Raw genomic sequence first — 17,438 nt, 5'->3', positions numbered from 1 at the left:
ATCAGAGAGGCAAAAAAGAGACCAAAGATAAACCCTGAAGGAGCTGCAAAGCTCCAGAGCAGAGATTGGAGTATCTGTCCATATGACCACTTTAAGCCATACACTCCACAGAGCTGGGCTTTATGGAGGAGTGGCCAGAAAAAAAGCCATTGCTTAAAGAAAAAAATAAACAGACGCGTTTGGTGTTCGCCACAAGGCATGTGGGAGACTCCCCAAACATAAGGAAGAAGGTACTCTGGTCAGATGAGACTAAAATTGAGCTTTTTGGCCATCAAGGTAAACGCTATGTCTGACGCAAACCCAACACCTCTCATCACCCCAAGAACATCATCCCCACAGTGAAGCATGGTTGTGGCAGCATCATGCAGTGGGGAAGTTTTTAATCGTCAGGGACCTGGAAACTGGTCAGAATTGAAGGAATGATAGATGGCGCTAAATACAGGGAAATTCTTGAGGGAAACCTGTTTCAGTCTTCCAGAGATTTGAGACTGGCACAGAGGTTCACCTTCCAGCAGGACAGTGATCCTAAGCATACTGTTAAAGCAACACTCGAGTGGTTTAAGGGGAAACATTTAAATGTCTTGGAATGGCCTCGTCAAAGCCCAGACCTCAATCCAATTGAGAATCTGTGGTATGATTTAAAGATTGCTGTACACCAGCGAAACCCATCCAACCTGAAGGAGCTAGAGCAGTTTTGACTTGAGGAATGGGAAAAAATCGCAGTGGCTAGATGTGCCAAGCTTATAGAGACATACCCCAAGAGACTTGAAGCTGTAATTGCTGCAAAAGGTGGCACCTTCATAGTATAGTCATTGAATAGTTATACATGCTCAAGTTTTCTGTTTTTTTTGGTCTTATTTCTTGTTTGTTTCACAATAAAAAAAAATTGCATCTTCAAAGTGGTATTCATGTTGCTTAAATCAAATGATACAACACCCCCCAAAATCAATTTTAATTCCAGGTTGTAACGCAACAAAATAGGACAAATGCCAAGGGGGTGAATACTTTAGCAAGCCACTTTAGGCCCTCCCCTATTCCCAGGATGCAAGCATGCGTAATAACAAATCAACATTCTATATAAATATATGAACCTGGTGAAATTCAAAGTATTTTAACAACTGTTATACTTCTAGTTTTAATCAAGTTTGATCATAAAGTTACTGGTCCCCTCCCCCACATCAAACACTTGGATTCATAATTAAGGGGACAAGGTGACATCATCGTAACTCTCATTTTAATACACCAATAGTAACATGATAGTCTCTACCTATTTTAAATAAGTACCGCCTTGTAACCAACATTGGAGAAGGCATGTTTGCAGAGGGGCGCGGTTTATATAGCTAGATAGCTACTCTACTGGTGCCAAAATGTAACTGTAGGGTGTAAGTTGACCCTATTCATCTATGGCAAAGATACTTGTATGTTTCTCCTTTCATCTGTGTCTGGTGTTAGCTAGTTACTGGCTAGCTAGGTGTTCAGCCAGCATGGAACAGAAGGCTTCGTTAATTACTCCGATGTCAAGTCAACACATTGATCAGTGCTGCTGTGAACTGTATCATAAGAGATATGCCAAAAGGGAGATGTGTGTGTATATATATTCAAAAAAATTATTTAATTGATGCCATTTCTGTTCCTTTTCAGAATGACATTTTAATGAAACATAGTATCTTAGGATCTCACTTGGTGAAGACCATAGGAATTGAAAATGAATGAATCCAACAACCACGTCACCAGCAAACACACACATGGGTGGTACTGGTAATGCAACAAAAAAATATATATTTGAAAGCACAGTGGGAAGTAAGGCTTAAATCCCTACAATTCTGTTTCTGGAGGGCAAAAACATTTCTGTTTTGGGATTTTTGTTTCGTTCTTCAAATAATTAAATAATTAATGGTTTTTCAAAGACTCTAAATTGGTTCCCCTATGGCATCGCTCTCAGTAACCTTATTTGGTTCCAACTTGCACCTTTTATTTTTTAGTGTATTGACATGAGATAGTCAATAAACACATGACTTCATAACACAACTACCTAATCTTGATGATGTAATTCCATTTTATTCATCTCGTGTCTCTTATCTCTTTCCCAACACTTCCTCCTTCCGTTCTGAACACACATTCTGACAGCACATCCTCCAGCCTGTTACAAGTATCTCAATTACTTATGAGTATTTTGTCGTTTGTATTACATTGGGCAGAAGTACACTCCCATGTATTTTGTAGCAAGTGGCCCCCTTTCGCCCTGCATTGGTATCAGAGATCTGATGGCACTCTGGTGTGATAAGAGAGTCTGCTAAATGAACTAAATGTATATGTGAAAATGAACCATTCTAAAGCATGATGAGTAGTATTCTAATGCGCTCTGCCCCGAAGCAAGGCCAATTATAATACCCAGTGTGCTTTGCAGTTCATTTTGGTATGTTCATTTTCATGTACATATTTAAATGTTTGTCATTTAGCAGACACTTATCCAGAGTGACTTACAGTCAGTGCATTAAACTAAGGTACAGTAGATAAACAACAACATGTCACAGTCACAGCAAGTAAAACGTATCTTTAACCGTTACTGAGAATGTGGTTGCCGTTTGGACCGCCCACTTGCAAATGTATTTCTGTGTTTGAAAATACAAAATGCATGTATTTTAATTAAATACATTTCAAAACACAAATATTGGGTTTATTTTGAGACGTTGATATTCTTTATGGTATTTTGTCATTTTTGCCCTTCCCTGTGTGTGCGTACGTGCGGCTTGTTGACTGGCGATGAAACGCCACAGTGAGGACACATACATCGTCACACAGAAGAATACAAGTGTTTGTTATTGCTCCCACTGCGTTCAGTGAATGATGAATTCTGTAATAAAAATGCTTCTATGAGGTGAATATCAATGAATCTCCCTCTGGATGCTCCGTCATCATTATGGAGAGAGCTGAGCACTGTGCGACGCCAATTATGGAACGGTGGTGCAGCACAGAGGCAATTAATGACTTTAATAGGCCTATAAGCAAGCACGCACGCATACACACACAGGAATGGAAAATACCATTAAGATCAATGTATCAAAATGAACTAGAATATAATTGTATTTTGTAATGTATTCAATTAAAATGCATGTGTTTTGTATTTTACAACACAAAATTACATTTGTGCGTAGCCGGCCCGAACAGCAACAACATTCTCGGTAACGGATACAAAAACACTTACTTGCTATGACTGTGATACAGTATGTTGTTTCAGTCAATCAATCAAATATATTTATATAGTCCTTCTTACGCCAGCTGATGTCACAAAGTGCTGTACAGAATCCCAGCCTAAAACCACAAACAGCAAGCAATGCAGGTGTAGAAGCACGGTGGCTAGAAAAAACTCCCTAGAAAGGCCAGAACCTAGGAAGAAACCTAGAGAGGAACTAGGCGATGAGGGGTGGGCCAGTCCTCTTCTGGCTGTGCCGGGTGGAGATTATACAGAACATGGCCAAGATGTTAAAATGTTCATAGATGACTAGCAGGGAGAAACGTTTATCTACCTTAGTTGAGCAAGTCACTCTAGATAAGTGTCTGCTAAATAACCAAATTGTAAATGTGTATGTGAAAATGAACATACCAAAATGAACTGCAAAGCACACTGAGTATTATTATTGGCCTTGTTTCGGGACGGAGCTCATTAGAATAATACTCAGCATGCTTTACAATTGTTCATTTTTACATATTCATTTATATTTAGTTAGTTTAGCAGATGCTCTTATCACACCATAGTGCCATCAGACTTTTGATACAAAATGTGAACTACAATTGTTTTTAAATGGTATAGAAAAGTATTTTGTATTTTGACAATACAAATAACAGAATTACTGTATTTTGAAAATACAAAATACATTGGACTGTAGTTCAGCCCAGTGTAATTCATATGACAAAATATTCAAAAGTAATTTAAATACGTATTTCAAATACATGTAATAGACATTCTTACACACACACACACACACACACACACACACACACACACACAGAGCTTATACAGTGCCAAGTGAAAGTCTACACACCCCTTGCACAGTCTTAATTCTATTTTAAAAGAGAATCAGTGAGATTTTCTTCAGACTGATGTACACAACCTACTTCACATTTTCAAAGTGAAAGAAAAAGTCTAGAACATTTTCCATGTTTTGATTGCGTACACTGAATTTGACAGTAGCTCACGGGCATCTCAGTGGCAAATATATGTCTGTATTTCGTATTACAGTACAATTACTGGAATATAAATACGGTATTAAAGAAAGTACTGTGTAATGACACACAGTACAATAGCGTAGAATGGCTTTCCACCAGAATGGCTTTCCTAGGTGTTGAGTGTTCCTGAATGGTCTAATCTCAGTCCTGAGTTAAATCTGTTTGAAAATCTGGGTTGGACTATTAAATATTGAATATTGCTGTCATGACTCCGAAACCAAATTTAATGAGCTTGAGCAATTTTGACAAAAACAATGGATAAATGTTGCCCTAAAGAATTGTGCAAAGTTGGTAGAATCTTATTGAAAATGATTCAGCGCTGTAATGGCTGCCAAAGGTGCTTCCGCAAAAGTTTTACATTAACTCTGGGTTGTGAAGACATAATTCATTTGGAAATGTTTTATAATTTTTCTCTCACTTTGAAAATGTAGAGTAGGTGGTAAAGATAGATAGGGAAAAAAACGAATTCATTCCATTTTTAGATTGAATTTTTAAGCAGCAAAATGTGAAGACTGTGGAAGGGATGTGGAGACTTTCACTAGCGCCTGAATGTTAACCCTTAGATGTTAAGTCCCCATTTGTAGGGGACTTTGAGTGGTTCTGGACTAGTTCCGACTGATATTTCTGTGTACAACACACTCTTTGAACGGCACAACATCAATTGCCGAAAAGCGCTGCTTGTCCCGATACTTATGCACTATTGCAGTGTTTATTGGCATAGGGAGCGACATGCCACATTTTCAGGCCTATCCAGGCAAAGGAACGATTTCCTGTGTCAGCTGCGCATGCAACAGCGCATATGAAATGAGGGAGTTTAGCAGATGCAACAATAGCAGTTTAATCTCGCAGTGATGTTCTCAGGTGGATTTATAGAGCTCAAGTTATTTAAAAAAAAATACATTTGTGGAATTGAAACACAGACAGCCAGTGAAAAATGCGCTCTTACAACAGCTGCATAGTGCAGATCCCAGCCTATGGAATAAAAGTGGGGCTTTCATTGCTCAATCTAATTCATGCTGATAAAAAAAAATCCATAGGCCTAATGGACACATGCTCAAACTTGTACACTTTTGATTGACTTAAAATGAGTTTTTACATCTATTTTCGGACTTATAAATGATATATACAGTACCAGTCAAGAGTTTGGACACACCTACTCATTCAAGGGTTTTTCTTTTCTTTTTACTATTTTCTACATTGTAGAATAATAGTGAAGACATCAAAACTGTGAAATAACACATATGGAATCATGTAGTAACCAAAAAAGTGTTAAACAAATTTTAGATTCTTCAAAGTAGCCACCCTTTGCCTTGATGACAGCATGTAATTCCATGAGCACAGCATTTATTTTTCAACTCGAATCAATGACAATAAAAAACAACAGAGTAGAGCTGGCTAATAAGTCCTTAGTTTTGGGGTCATGCTCAGGTAAAACAATTTGGCTAATCTATACTTCCAAATGTTCAAGTGCTATTCTTGAAGATCAAGGGGTATAACATTTATTGGAATGACTGGAATTCTAATAGACTTTGGGTTTTAATGTAAAGATATCATTTAAATGTTCATAAATGACCAGCATGGTCAAATAATAATAATCACAGTAGTTGTCGAGAGTGCAACAGGTCAGCACCTCAGGAGTAAATGTCAGTTGGCTTTTCATAGCCGATCATTTAGAGTATCTCTACCGCTCCTGCTGTCTCTAGAGAGTTGACAACAGCAGGTCTGGGACAGGTAGCACGTCCGGTGAACAGGTCAGGGTTCCATAGCCCCAGGCAGAACAGTTGAAACTGGAGCAGCAGCACGGCCAGGTGGACTGGGGACAGCAAGGAGTCATCATGCCAGGTAGTCCTGAGGCATGGTCCTAGGGCTCATGTCCTCCTCCGAGAGAAAGAAAGAAAGAGCGAAAGAGAGAATTAGAGAGAGCAGACTTAAATTCACACAGGAGACCGGATAGGACAGGAGAAGTACTCCAGATATAACAAACTGACCCTAGCCCCCCGACACATAAACTACTGCAGCATAAATACTGGAGGCTGAGACAGGAGGGGTCAGGAGACACTGTGGCCCCATCCGATGATACCCCCAGACAGGGCCAGAACACAATGGCAATTTCTGGGTCGATTAAACCCATAAATAAAAACGTAGTCTAAATTGTGAGGATTATTATTTTCTAGCCAAAGAGAAAAAACAGGCGTTTGGTGAGAAATAATGACATACTATACTGAAACTAATTTACTCCTGGCCTAGATTTCAAATTTCTTCATCATTCTATTTTGACGGAAACAGACTTCCTGAATAACATAATGCATTATAATAACAACATAATGTAATCACAGAGAGGAGGAGAGAAAGAAACAGAAAGAGAAAGAGACAGAGGGAGAGAGAGAGACAGAGAAGGAGAGAGAGAGAGGGAGAGAGAGGGAGAAGGAGAGAGAGAGTGACGTACATAACACAGCTTGTTGTTCTGTTATGGAGGATTGTACACACACACACACACACACACACACACACACACACACACACACACACACACACACACACACACACACACACACACAGGGCCTTAGGCGTACTGAGTAGCATGTGTTCATTAAAGCAGACCTGTTCCACTGGGCCTCTCCAGGATAACACGACCCCCTTTGAGGTCGTGGTGATTGCAGGCAGGCAGGCTCTTGCATTTGGTCGGACACAGTAAACATGTTCCTGATGGTAATCAGTCCCACAGGGGTTGATCAGTCAGCAGATGGATGGAGACCGTGGAGGGATAGAGGTCCTGTGGTCTTAATAGACCCCCAGTCCAATCCTGTCAATATCGTTGAGTTTTAGAGTGTAATAAAAGAGATCACATTGTATCGAAATACATTTAGATCAAGTTTCTGTCCCCTTCTCTCGTTCCTTCTTTCCCTCAATGTGAATGTGTATTCCTCTTATTCCGCTCCCCATCCCGATGACCCTTCTCTTTCCCACTCTCATCCCTTGTCTCACCCCTTTTTACCCATTCCCCTCTCTCCCCTCTTCCTCTGTCTCCTCTGTCTCCACCCCTCACTGCACCAGTCCCTGTGTGCCCATCTTTCGCCCCATGTTCCATCCATCCAAGAATGAGTAATCGGGTTTGCTTCGCCGTGGTAACCACGCTCTATTTTAAGGAGGCGATACATAATTAAGACAGACTGGACCTGGAGGGAGAGAGTCACAGGAGAGAGAGAGGATGTGTGTGTGTGTTTATGTGTGTGTGTGTGTGTGTGTGTGTTCATGTGCGATTATGTGTGTCCTGTTTGAAAAACAATTCAACTTTCTACACATTCACTTCATTGCATGTGTTAATATTATGTTGTCTGTTTGATGTTTATGTTGTCTGTCCAATGCCGTTGTAATGATATAATTTATCGTAGAAAGAAGGTAAGCTATTTACTTTTCACAAGTTGCATAACACCAAAATGCATGTGGAGTTTAATTTGTGGACCCACACACACACACACACACACACACACACACACACACACACACACACACACACACACACACACACAGGTGTGAAGGTGCTGAAGGATATCCCACCTGCTTGGTGCCTGCAGATGAGGGCTAATGAGCTCACCCTTCAGCTTCCTCTGCGGGAGAGCTGTGTGTGTTTGTGTGTGTGTGTTTGAGGGTGTGTGTGTGCACACGTGTCTGCGTGTTAATCTCTCTCCTCCACCCCCTTCACACACATCTCCCCACTACTTATATGGATCAGAGTCCTTTTTCTCCACTTTATCGTGCGAATCAAAAGATATTCCAAGGATGCTCGCAGCTTCTGAGACAATATGCTTGTTGATTAGATATGGGCTGGTCCTGAAGCGGTTGAAGATTGAAGCGATTGAAGATGCATGAGGCTGTCTCTCATGCATATCCCCCTTCTCTCTCTATCTCTCTCCAACCCTCTCTGTCTCTCTCTCTGTCTCACTGCAGGATCTCCACTGACTCGCATTCTCCCAAGTTGCAGATCCGGAGCCACAGCTACCTGCGGGCGGTGAGTGAGGTTTCCATCAATAGAAGCCTGGACAGCTTGGACCCGGCAGGGCTCCTGGCCTCGCCCAAATTCCGCTCGCGAAATGAGAGCTACATGAGAGCCATGAGCACCATCAGCCAGGTTGGTGCCCCTGGGGGCGCGTACCTCCCCCTGTCCCATCCCCTAACTGTCTCCTGTCCTTACCTACTCCCAACGGTAGCAGGGGAGAGGAAACAACCCAAAAGGACCATTGAAAAATCCCAAATCAAGCCCAAACCAACCCCAAACCAAAAACAATCCAACCCCAAACCAGCCCCAAATCAACAATCAAACAATCATTCAGCAACAATCCAATCGGAGTGGCTAATTAAACCAAACCATCTCTAAACATTTGGGTGTTGTTTTCTTCAGGTCTGATGATCAGAGTAAAATTCACAGCACTAATTAGAAATACAGCCTGCCTTTTCCCTGACCCCCCCCCCCCACCATCATCCTGTCTGTCTGTTAATTCCTCCTCTGTAGACTCCAATGACACACATAGAGAAATATTCCAATTAGGCTCACTCATTAGAGCTGAAACAGGACTGCTTTCATTTTCAACAGCTAGGACTGCACATGGACTGCAGGGTTGTCCTAAGTACTGGAGGCTGTTAAAGGGAGAATGGCTCATTGTAATGGCTTGACGGGATAAATAAAGTGGTAGCAAACACACATATATATATATATATATATATGTATACAGTGCCTTGCGAAAGTATTCGGCCCCCTTGAACTTTGCGACCTTTTGCCACATTTCAGGCTTCAAACATAAAGATATAAAACTGTATTTTTTTGTGAAGAATCAACAACAAGTGGGACACAATCATGAAGTGGAACGACATTTATTGGATATTTCAAACTTTTTTAACAAATCAAAAACTGAAAAATTGGGCGTGCAAAATTATTCAGCCCCTTTACTTTCAGTGCAGCAAACTCTCTCCAGAAGTTCAGTGAGGATCTCTGAATGATCCAATGTTGACCTAAATGACTAATGATGATAATTGTCCATAGGACAACAATCAGTCGTATATTGCACAAATCTGGCCTTTATGGAAGAGTGGCAAGAAGAAAGACATTTCTTAAAGATATCCATAAAAAGTGTTGTTTAAAGTTTGCCACAAGCCACCTGGGAGACACACCAAACATGTGGAAGAAGGTGCTCTGGTCAGATGAAACCAAAATTGAACTTTTTGGCAACAATGCAAAACGTATGTTTGGCGTAAAAGCAACACAGCTGAACACACCATCCCCACTGTCAAACATGGTGGTGGCAGCATCATGGTTTGGGCCTGCTTTTCTTCAGCAGGGACAGGGAAGATGGAATGGAATGGTTCAAAAATAAACATATCCAGGTGTTAGAATGGCCAAGTCAAAGTCCAGACCTGAATCCAATCGAGAATCTGTGGAAAGAACTGAAAACTGCTGTTCACAAATGCTCTCTATCCAACCTCACTGAGCTCGAGCTGTTTTGCAAGGAGGAATGGGAAAGAATTTCAGTCTCTCGATGTGCAAAACTGATAGAGACATACCCCAAGCGACTTACAGCTGTAATCGCAGCAAAAGGTGGCGCTACAAAGTGTTAACTTAAGGGGGCTGAATAATTTTGCACGGCCAATTTTTCAGTTTTTTATTTGTTAAAAAAGTTTGAAATATCCAATAAATGTCGTTCCACTTCATGATTGTGTCCCACTTGTTGTTGATTCTTCACAAAAAAATACAGTTTTATATCTTTATGTTTGAAGCCTGAAATGTGGCAAAAGGTCGCAAAGTTCAAGGGGGCCGAATACTTTCGCAAGGCACTGTATATATATATATATATATATTTTTTTTTTAACGAGGCAAGTCAGTGCCTTTCTAAAGTCTTCGAAAGCCAAGTTAACAAACAGATCACCGACCATTTCGAATCCCACCGTACCTTTTCCGCGATGCAATCTGGTTTCCGAACTGGTCATGGGTGCACCTCAGCCACGCTCAAGGTCCTAAACAATATCATAACCGCCATCGATAGAAGATACAATACTGTGCAGCCGTCTTCATCGACCTGGCTAAGGCTTTAGACTCTGTCAATCACCGTATTCTTATCAGCAGACTCAACAGCCTTGGTTTCTCAAATGACTGCCTCACCTGGTTCACCAACTACTTCTGAGATAGCGTTCAGTGTGTCAAATCGGAAGCCCTGTTGTCCAGACCTCTGACAGTCTCTATGGGGGTGCCACAGGGTTCAATTCTCGAGCCGACTCTTTTCTCTGTATACATCAATGATGTCGCTCTTGCTGCTGGTGATTCTCTGATCCACCTCTACGCAGACGACACCATTCTGTATACTTCTGGCCCTTCTTTGGACACTGTGTTAAAAAACCTCCAGACGAGCTTCAATGCCATACAACACTCCTTCCGTGGCCTCCAACTGCTCTTAAATGCAAGTAAAACTAAATGCATGCTTATCAACCGATCGCTGCCCACATCCGCCCACCCGTCTAGCATCACTACTCTGGACGGTTCTGACTTAGAATATGTGGACAACTACAAATACCTAGGTGTCTGGTTAGACTGTAAACTCTCCTTCCAGACTCACATTAAGCATCTCCAATCCAAAATTAAATCTAGAATTTGCTTCCTATTTTGCAACAAAGCATCCTTCACTCATGCTGTTAAACATACCCTCGTAAAACTGACTATCCTACCGATCCTTGACTTTGGTGAAGTCATTTACAAAATAGCCTCCAACACTCTACTCAGCAAACTGGATGCAGTCTATTACAGTGCCATCCGTTTTGTCACCAAAGCCCCATATACTACCCACCACTGTGACCTGTATGCTCTCGTTGGCTGGCCCTCGCCTCATATTCGTCGCCAAACCCATTGGCTCCAGGTCATCTGTAAGTCTTTGCTAGGTAAAGCTCCGCCATATCTCAGCTCACTGGTCACCATAGCAGCATCCGCCCGTAGCACGCGCTCCAGCAGGTATATTTCACTGGTCATCCCCAAAGCCAATTCCTACTTTGGCCACCTTTCCTTCCAGTTCTCTGCTGCCAATGACTGGAACGAATTGCAAAAATCACTGAAGCTGGATTCTTATCTCTCCCTCACTAAGTTTAAGCATCAGCTGTCAGAGCAGCTTACCGATCATTGCACCTGTACACAGCCTATCTGTAAATAGCCAATCCAACTACCTCATCCTCATATTGTTATTTTTTTCTGTTGCTCTTTTGCACCCCAGTTTCTCTACTTGCACATGTATCTTCTGCACGTCTATCATTCCAGTGTTTAATTGTTAAATTGTAATTATTTCACCACTATGGCCTATTTATTGCCTTTACCTTCCTAATCTTACTACATTTGCACACACTGTATATAGACTTTCCTATTGTGTTATTGACTGTCCATTAATTTATCCCATGTGTAACTCTGTGTTGTTTGTGTTGCCACCACTGGTCATTAGCAGATCAGCTAATGGCGAATGCTCTGTTTCGTGTAATACAACATACATTGTTTCCTGCTAGATGCTTAATTCTCATAGCACACCTTGGAAAACCAGTGTGATTTATGTCTCTCGCCACAGTAATGCTTCACAGCCGTTGTTTAAAAGCAATTACTGCCATGTGCACTGGTGGCACGCTTTATAAAGTAGACCTTAAGCATCTGCTCATATGTCCTTGTGTTAAGGAGGTGAGCAAACAAGTTTTCTGAACCAAAAGTGTTTAAAACCCAAAGTGTTTCTTAAATCTAAATATTTGTGATTTAGAAGAGTGTTGTGAAAACACTTTGTGGGGTTTCAGTGCATGACAAACGCTCTATCAAAACACAGACACAAAACAAAATAACTCTCATACAATCAAATGATTAAGAAATGCAAATGATTTATAGCCTAAATATTGATTGATGATGAGGGCATGTGGAGAATATTTTGAGGGGGGAATTCCACATTCATTTTTTTTCCAGCGCTTTATTTAGACAGATTAGAAACAGGAATAGACAGAGAAAGACTGAAAGTGGGACAGGTGGAAGTGAGAATTGAACCCTTGAGGCAGTAAGATGGTACATTTCCTTTGAATTTCACAGAAATGTTACACACTGAACCACACAGCCACACAATTTTTTTGTGGAGTGAATTGAAATGGACAAAAAACAACAAGGTCATTTTAGTGATTTGTTCATTTAATTCTATCAAAAAATTTAAGAATAAATCCAATTGAATATGTTGCTCAAAATGTATATTTTCTGAGGATAACCAAAGATTTAAAATTGAGTGGTTGGACTCTTTGGGAGTCTGTTTTTAATCTCTTTGCACTTCTTATCTTGCATGTGGCTCTGTTTTTTAGAGGATGTTGGGTAAATTCAACATTTTGACACAATGTTTGAGGACAGACAAATATACTTCTATATTAATATGAAGCAGCTTGTTGCGCCATGAGGTGTGGATGGATCATGGATCATGATGATCAGACATCAAAACCCTCAGGAAAATGACATTCAATGATGAGAGTGACCCATTCCCACATTTACCATTTTTGATGGTAGTGGGAAATACAGTATCCTGCAATGCTTGTTGTAAAACCTCTAGTTAATGTTGGTGGAAGGAGCACTGTGCTCAGCAATGCCTGCCAAAATGGGTTAAACGGGCAAATGATCAGAAACGGGCAAATGATCAGATACATAAATCAATTGTAAACATTCAAATACTCCAGTATTAAGAGGCTTATAATGTATCTAATTCTGCACCCAACAGAACTTGAAACACCTACACAATGTTTTCAACATTTCCCAGTAGGGCTCCCTGTCCCTGGCAAGGTGTTGCACACTTGATTAAATGGTGTTACAACACACCATGTAATGTTTCAAAACATCTCGGGATGATGTGTTTCAATACTCCAGCAAAGTTAAGGTTTAGTCTCCTTCGTGTTGGTGGCAGCTCAGTTGCCACTAGTTCTGTATCCCAGAAATAAGATGTTACAGTGTGTGTGACGGAGAGTGAGTAGTGGTCCTGTCCTCGCTCATTTGGAGGGAGAGGAGGATGGGGCTACCTCTGGCTGGAGCACCAACAATGTGGCCCTCCAGGGGCCCACGGGGAGAGGCACAGAGCCCTCAGGCATTCAAGCCTCCCTCCCTGCTCTAGCCTCTCCAGATCCAGCCCAGCTCACTCTCTCTCACACCCTCACACACGCACACACGCACACACACACACACACACACACACACACACACACACACACACACACACACACACACACACACACACACACACACACACACACACACACACACACACAATAGGGATGTTAATCGGTTAGCTGCCAAAAATTCATTTGACCTGTCATGCTTATCGGTCTATAGGTTAATTTGCATAATTTTGTGGAATTAAATTGGCGCGTGTGTATTTTCGTCAGTCGTCATGAATTTGACTTAACACACGCTCACAGCAACAGAGCCTAGTTTGAGGAGCAGAATAGTCTGCCACCTGTAAGATATTGCGAGAGTAGCTCCTCAAAAAATCTGCTTCTGTGAGCCCAATCATTACGCAACAAATAATAATTCTGCAATCGCTTGTTAACAACTTTGGTGGCCACGATTAAAAAGGAGATATTTTTATTGAAAAGCGCGCATCCCGTTCGCCATTCGGCTGCATAGGCTATAGCCGGCCTACCGTTGACTATCAGAGCATCACCCACCACTTTGCAATATGAGCTTGAGGCAGTATAATTGTTTGAAATGTTTTACTTTACTTCAAATATGGAGGCATGTCTTACCTCGCTTCAAAGTAGCCTCGCGAAAATCCATCCATAGAAACGTGGCGGCAGACTAACCCATGCCATTTTAACCAGCATTTCTCTCCCGTTCTATTGGATTTCAAATCTACTTTCTTTATCCTGAAGCCAAAGGCACAATCCTAGTCATATTAGCAACTAAATGCTAAATGTCTAACTGAGATTTTCATCTCTGTGACATATGGAACTGCTCACATTACGTGCGCAGTGTCGAACAGTTTTCCGCGAATTGCATTTTGGCAAATGTTTGAAAATTACGTTTTGTTAGCTGCTTCATTACAGGAGTTGCATGTTCAATAATAGACTATGGCCTTTTGACTGTACGATGTTAGGCTGGCTATTGTTGCATGTTTCAATGAAGCTCTTAATGAAAAATGTACAGTCCTTGTGTGCATGCATAGTATCAGAGGGGAAGAGGGCGAAGCGAGAAGTTTCACTGCGCTTATTTTGGGCCTAAGCTTGTCGCCTGCCTTTCCGCCTTGGGACGACTCCAATTGTTAGTGCGGAAACATAAGCATCTCGTCATTATATATAGAGCTCTGATAGTATTTTCTGTTGGTCGCATCATTTTATTGTTTCGATTTTTTTTTTAACCATTTGTTGACCGGTTAATGAGGGTCAGTTATTCGGCAGCAAAATTTACCCGAAATGTGCATTTTTGTTAACACACATAGTATTGTTTAACTAACATTGTGGGAACACACAATTGATTACCCTAACTCAAACCCTAACCTTAACCCTCACCCTAACATTAACCCCAAAACCTAACCTTAACCATAAACCTTACCTAACTCCTAAAGTTAGGCAGGTAGCCTAGTTGGGCGGCAGGTAGCCTAGTGGTTAGAGTGTTGGGCCAGTAACCGAAAGGTTGCTAGATTGAATCCCAGAGCTGACAAAGTACAAATCTGTCGTTCTGCCCCTGAACAAGGCAGTTAATCCACTGTTCTAAGGCCGTCATTGTAAATAATAATTTGTTCTTAACTGATTTGCCTAGTTAAATAGGTGTTAAGAAACATGTTTTTAACACTAATTCTAACCTTAACCCTAAACCCCTTAGAAATATACTTTTTCCTTGTGGGGACCGACAAAATGTCCCCAGTTGGTCTAAATTTGGTTTGTTTACTATGTCCACACACAAAAACATGTCAACACACACACACACACACAGGTCTTTAGTGTGAGGCAGGCAGCAGCGGACTGTCAGCCACAGTGACATCTACAAAAAGCCCAACCAGACTGCAGCATACAGGAAGACAACGGGAAAGCACTCAGGCTCGTGTGTGTGTGTGTGTGTGTGTGTGTGTGTGTGTGTGTGTGTGTGTGTGTCTGTGTGTGTGTGCGTGCATGCGTGTGTCTGTGTGTGTGTACGTGTGTGTGTGTGTGTGTGTGTGTGTGTGTGTGTGTGTGTGTGTGTGCGCGTCTGTGTGTGTGCGTGCGTGTGTCTGTGTGTGTGTACGTGTGTGTGTGTGTGTGTGTGTGCGTGCGTGCGTGTGTACGTGTGCGTGTGTGCGCGTGCTGTAAAACAAAAAGTATACGTTGATTCCATGTACAATAGTAAGGCAACCATCTGCAATAGGATTGGTACTTTGCTCAACCAAATAGCATTGAAGTTGATTCAACGTAAAATTCTAATAAAATGCAATGGCTGTAGACCTTACCGTGAAATGCTTACTTACAAGCCCTTAACCAACAATGCAGTTCAATAAACAGAGTTAATTAAATATTCACTAAATAAACTAAAGTAAAACATTTTTTTTAAATCAATCAAAAAGTAACACAGGAAACATACATAACAATAATGAGGCTATATACAGAGGGTAACGGTACCGAGTCAATGTGCAGGTTAGTCGAGGTCATTTGTAAAGTGACTATGCATAGATAATAAACAGCGAGTAGCAGCAGTGTAAAAACAAAGAGGGGGGATGGGGGGTCAATGTAAATAGTCTAGTGGCCATTTGATTAGTTGTTCAGCAGTCTTATGGCTTGGGGGTAAAGCTGTTAAGGAGCCTGTTGGACCTAGACTTGGTGCTCCAGTACCTCTTGCCGTGCGGTAGCAGAGAGAACAGTCTATGACTTGGGTGACTGGAGTCTTTGACAATTTTTTGGGGCTTTCCTCTGACACCACCTAGTATAAAGGTCCTGGATGTCAGGAAGCTTGGCCCCAGTGATGTACTGGGCCGTACTGGGCCTGCCAGGTCTCTGACCTCATCCCTATAGGCTGTCTCATCGTTGTCGGTGATCAGACTGTTGTGTCGTCAGCAAACTTAATGATGGTGTTGGAGTTGTGCTTGGGTTTAAGTGCCTTGCTCAAAAGCACATTGACAGACTGAGTGGCCAAATTGTAAGGCAACAACTGCAGTTTTATTGTGAGTTTGCTCAACCTTTTGGCTTATAGCTGAACCCATATTCTGAACCCATATAAGTTGAATTGTGTGTTCACTCAACTTTGAATTTTAGGTTGAGTGAACCTACAATTTAACCTGAACATTTATTCTAACTTATTTGCTTATTTCCCAGTGTACATTGCCTTGAATTGTAGTTACCACCCATGACTGTATTTGTTAGTGACAGACACATGGTTGTTTTATTCAACAGCTTTCAATCATATAGGCTTCCCAAAGTGAGTGTCTAAGTTAGCTTTAAAATGTAACTCTTTATGACAAGGTCTTTCTTTGTTGGCTAATGCAGTGGTATGAAACTCCTGGTTTACAGGCCACATCAAGCCTGCAAGTCACATTATGCTGGTTTGCAAAGTGATGTGTAATTGCTATTGAAATCCAGCCAGAGTGGGGATATCCAACAATCGGAACTTTGTAGGAGACATTGAATTTTGAAACTACCTTTAAATCATATTTGTACATTTTAGTAGACACATGTATCCAGAGCGACTAACAGAAGCAATTAGGGTTAAGTGCCTTGCTCAAGAGCACATTGACAGATACATTTTGGAGATTTGAACCTTTCGGTAACTGGCCCAGCACTCTTAACCGCTAGGCTACCTGTCCTCCTATACACTGGAGCAGCCATCTCAGTAAGTCCAACTAGTGACAGATCGAATTAGTTTAGAAAATTGCATGTTGTTAGTGTAGCATACGATAAATCAACCACTCAAAGTACATGCAAACGCAGGTATTGAAACAGACCATTAAGAAAATCAACCTGCAATAGTGCATGCTGGGAAATTTGATAATGATGGGAGTGGTTTTGAGCAAGCATGAATTTTTTTATTTTTTTAAATGACCGTGCAAATGCACATGAATATGTCTGCGTATGAGTCACTGAGAGATGGTGGTCACACCATAGCCTTAGACTAAATGACAGAAGGCCCAGAAGGCTCACAGCTCTCTAACAGCTCCTTTCCTATCTATGACATTATATATCTAACACCACACAAGCTCTCTTCCTATCTACCACACATG

The 17,438-nt window shown here is 41.4% G+C and overlaps 1 protein-coding gene across 2 annotated transcripts in view; it reads left to right on the top strand.

Annotated features, from left to right (window-relative positions):
• LOC139367208 (disks large-associated protein 1-like) overlaps positions 1–17,438 on the top strand; it is a 143,879-nt gene that overhangs the window by 31,737 nt on the left and 94,704 nt on the right. For both annotated transcript variants that reach the window (XM_071105398.1, XM_071105400.1), the window contains exon 3: positions 8,176–8,356. In XM_071105398.1, coding sequence (XP_070961499.1) covers positions 8,176–8,356 — 181 coding nt within the window. The remainder of the gene's footprint in view (positions 1–8,175; positions 8,357–17,438) is intronic.

Source organism: Oncorhynchus clarkii, chromosome 15, assembly GCF_045791955.1.
Source record: "Oncorhynchus clarkii lewisi isolate Uvic-CL-2024 chromosome 15, UVic_Ocla_1.0, whole genome shotgun sequence".
NCBI classification, from domain to species: Eukaryota; Metazoa; Chordata; class Actinopteri; order Salmoniformes; family Salmonidae; genus Oncorhynchus; species Oncorhynchus clarkii.
Note: the sequence above shows the minus strand (reverse complement) of the source record. Positions and strands in the feature narration are given on the sequence as shown.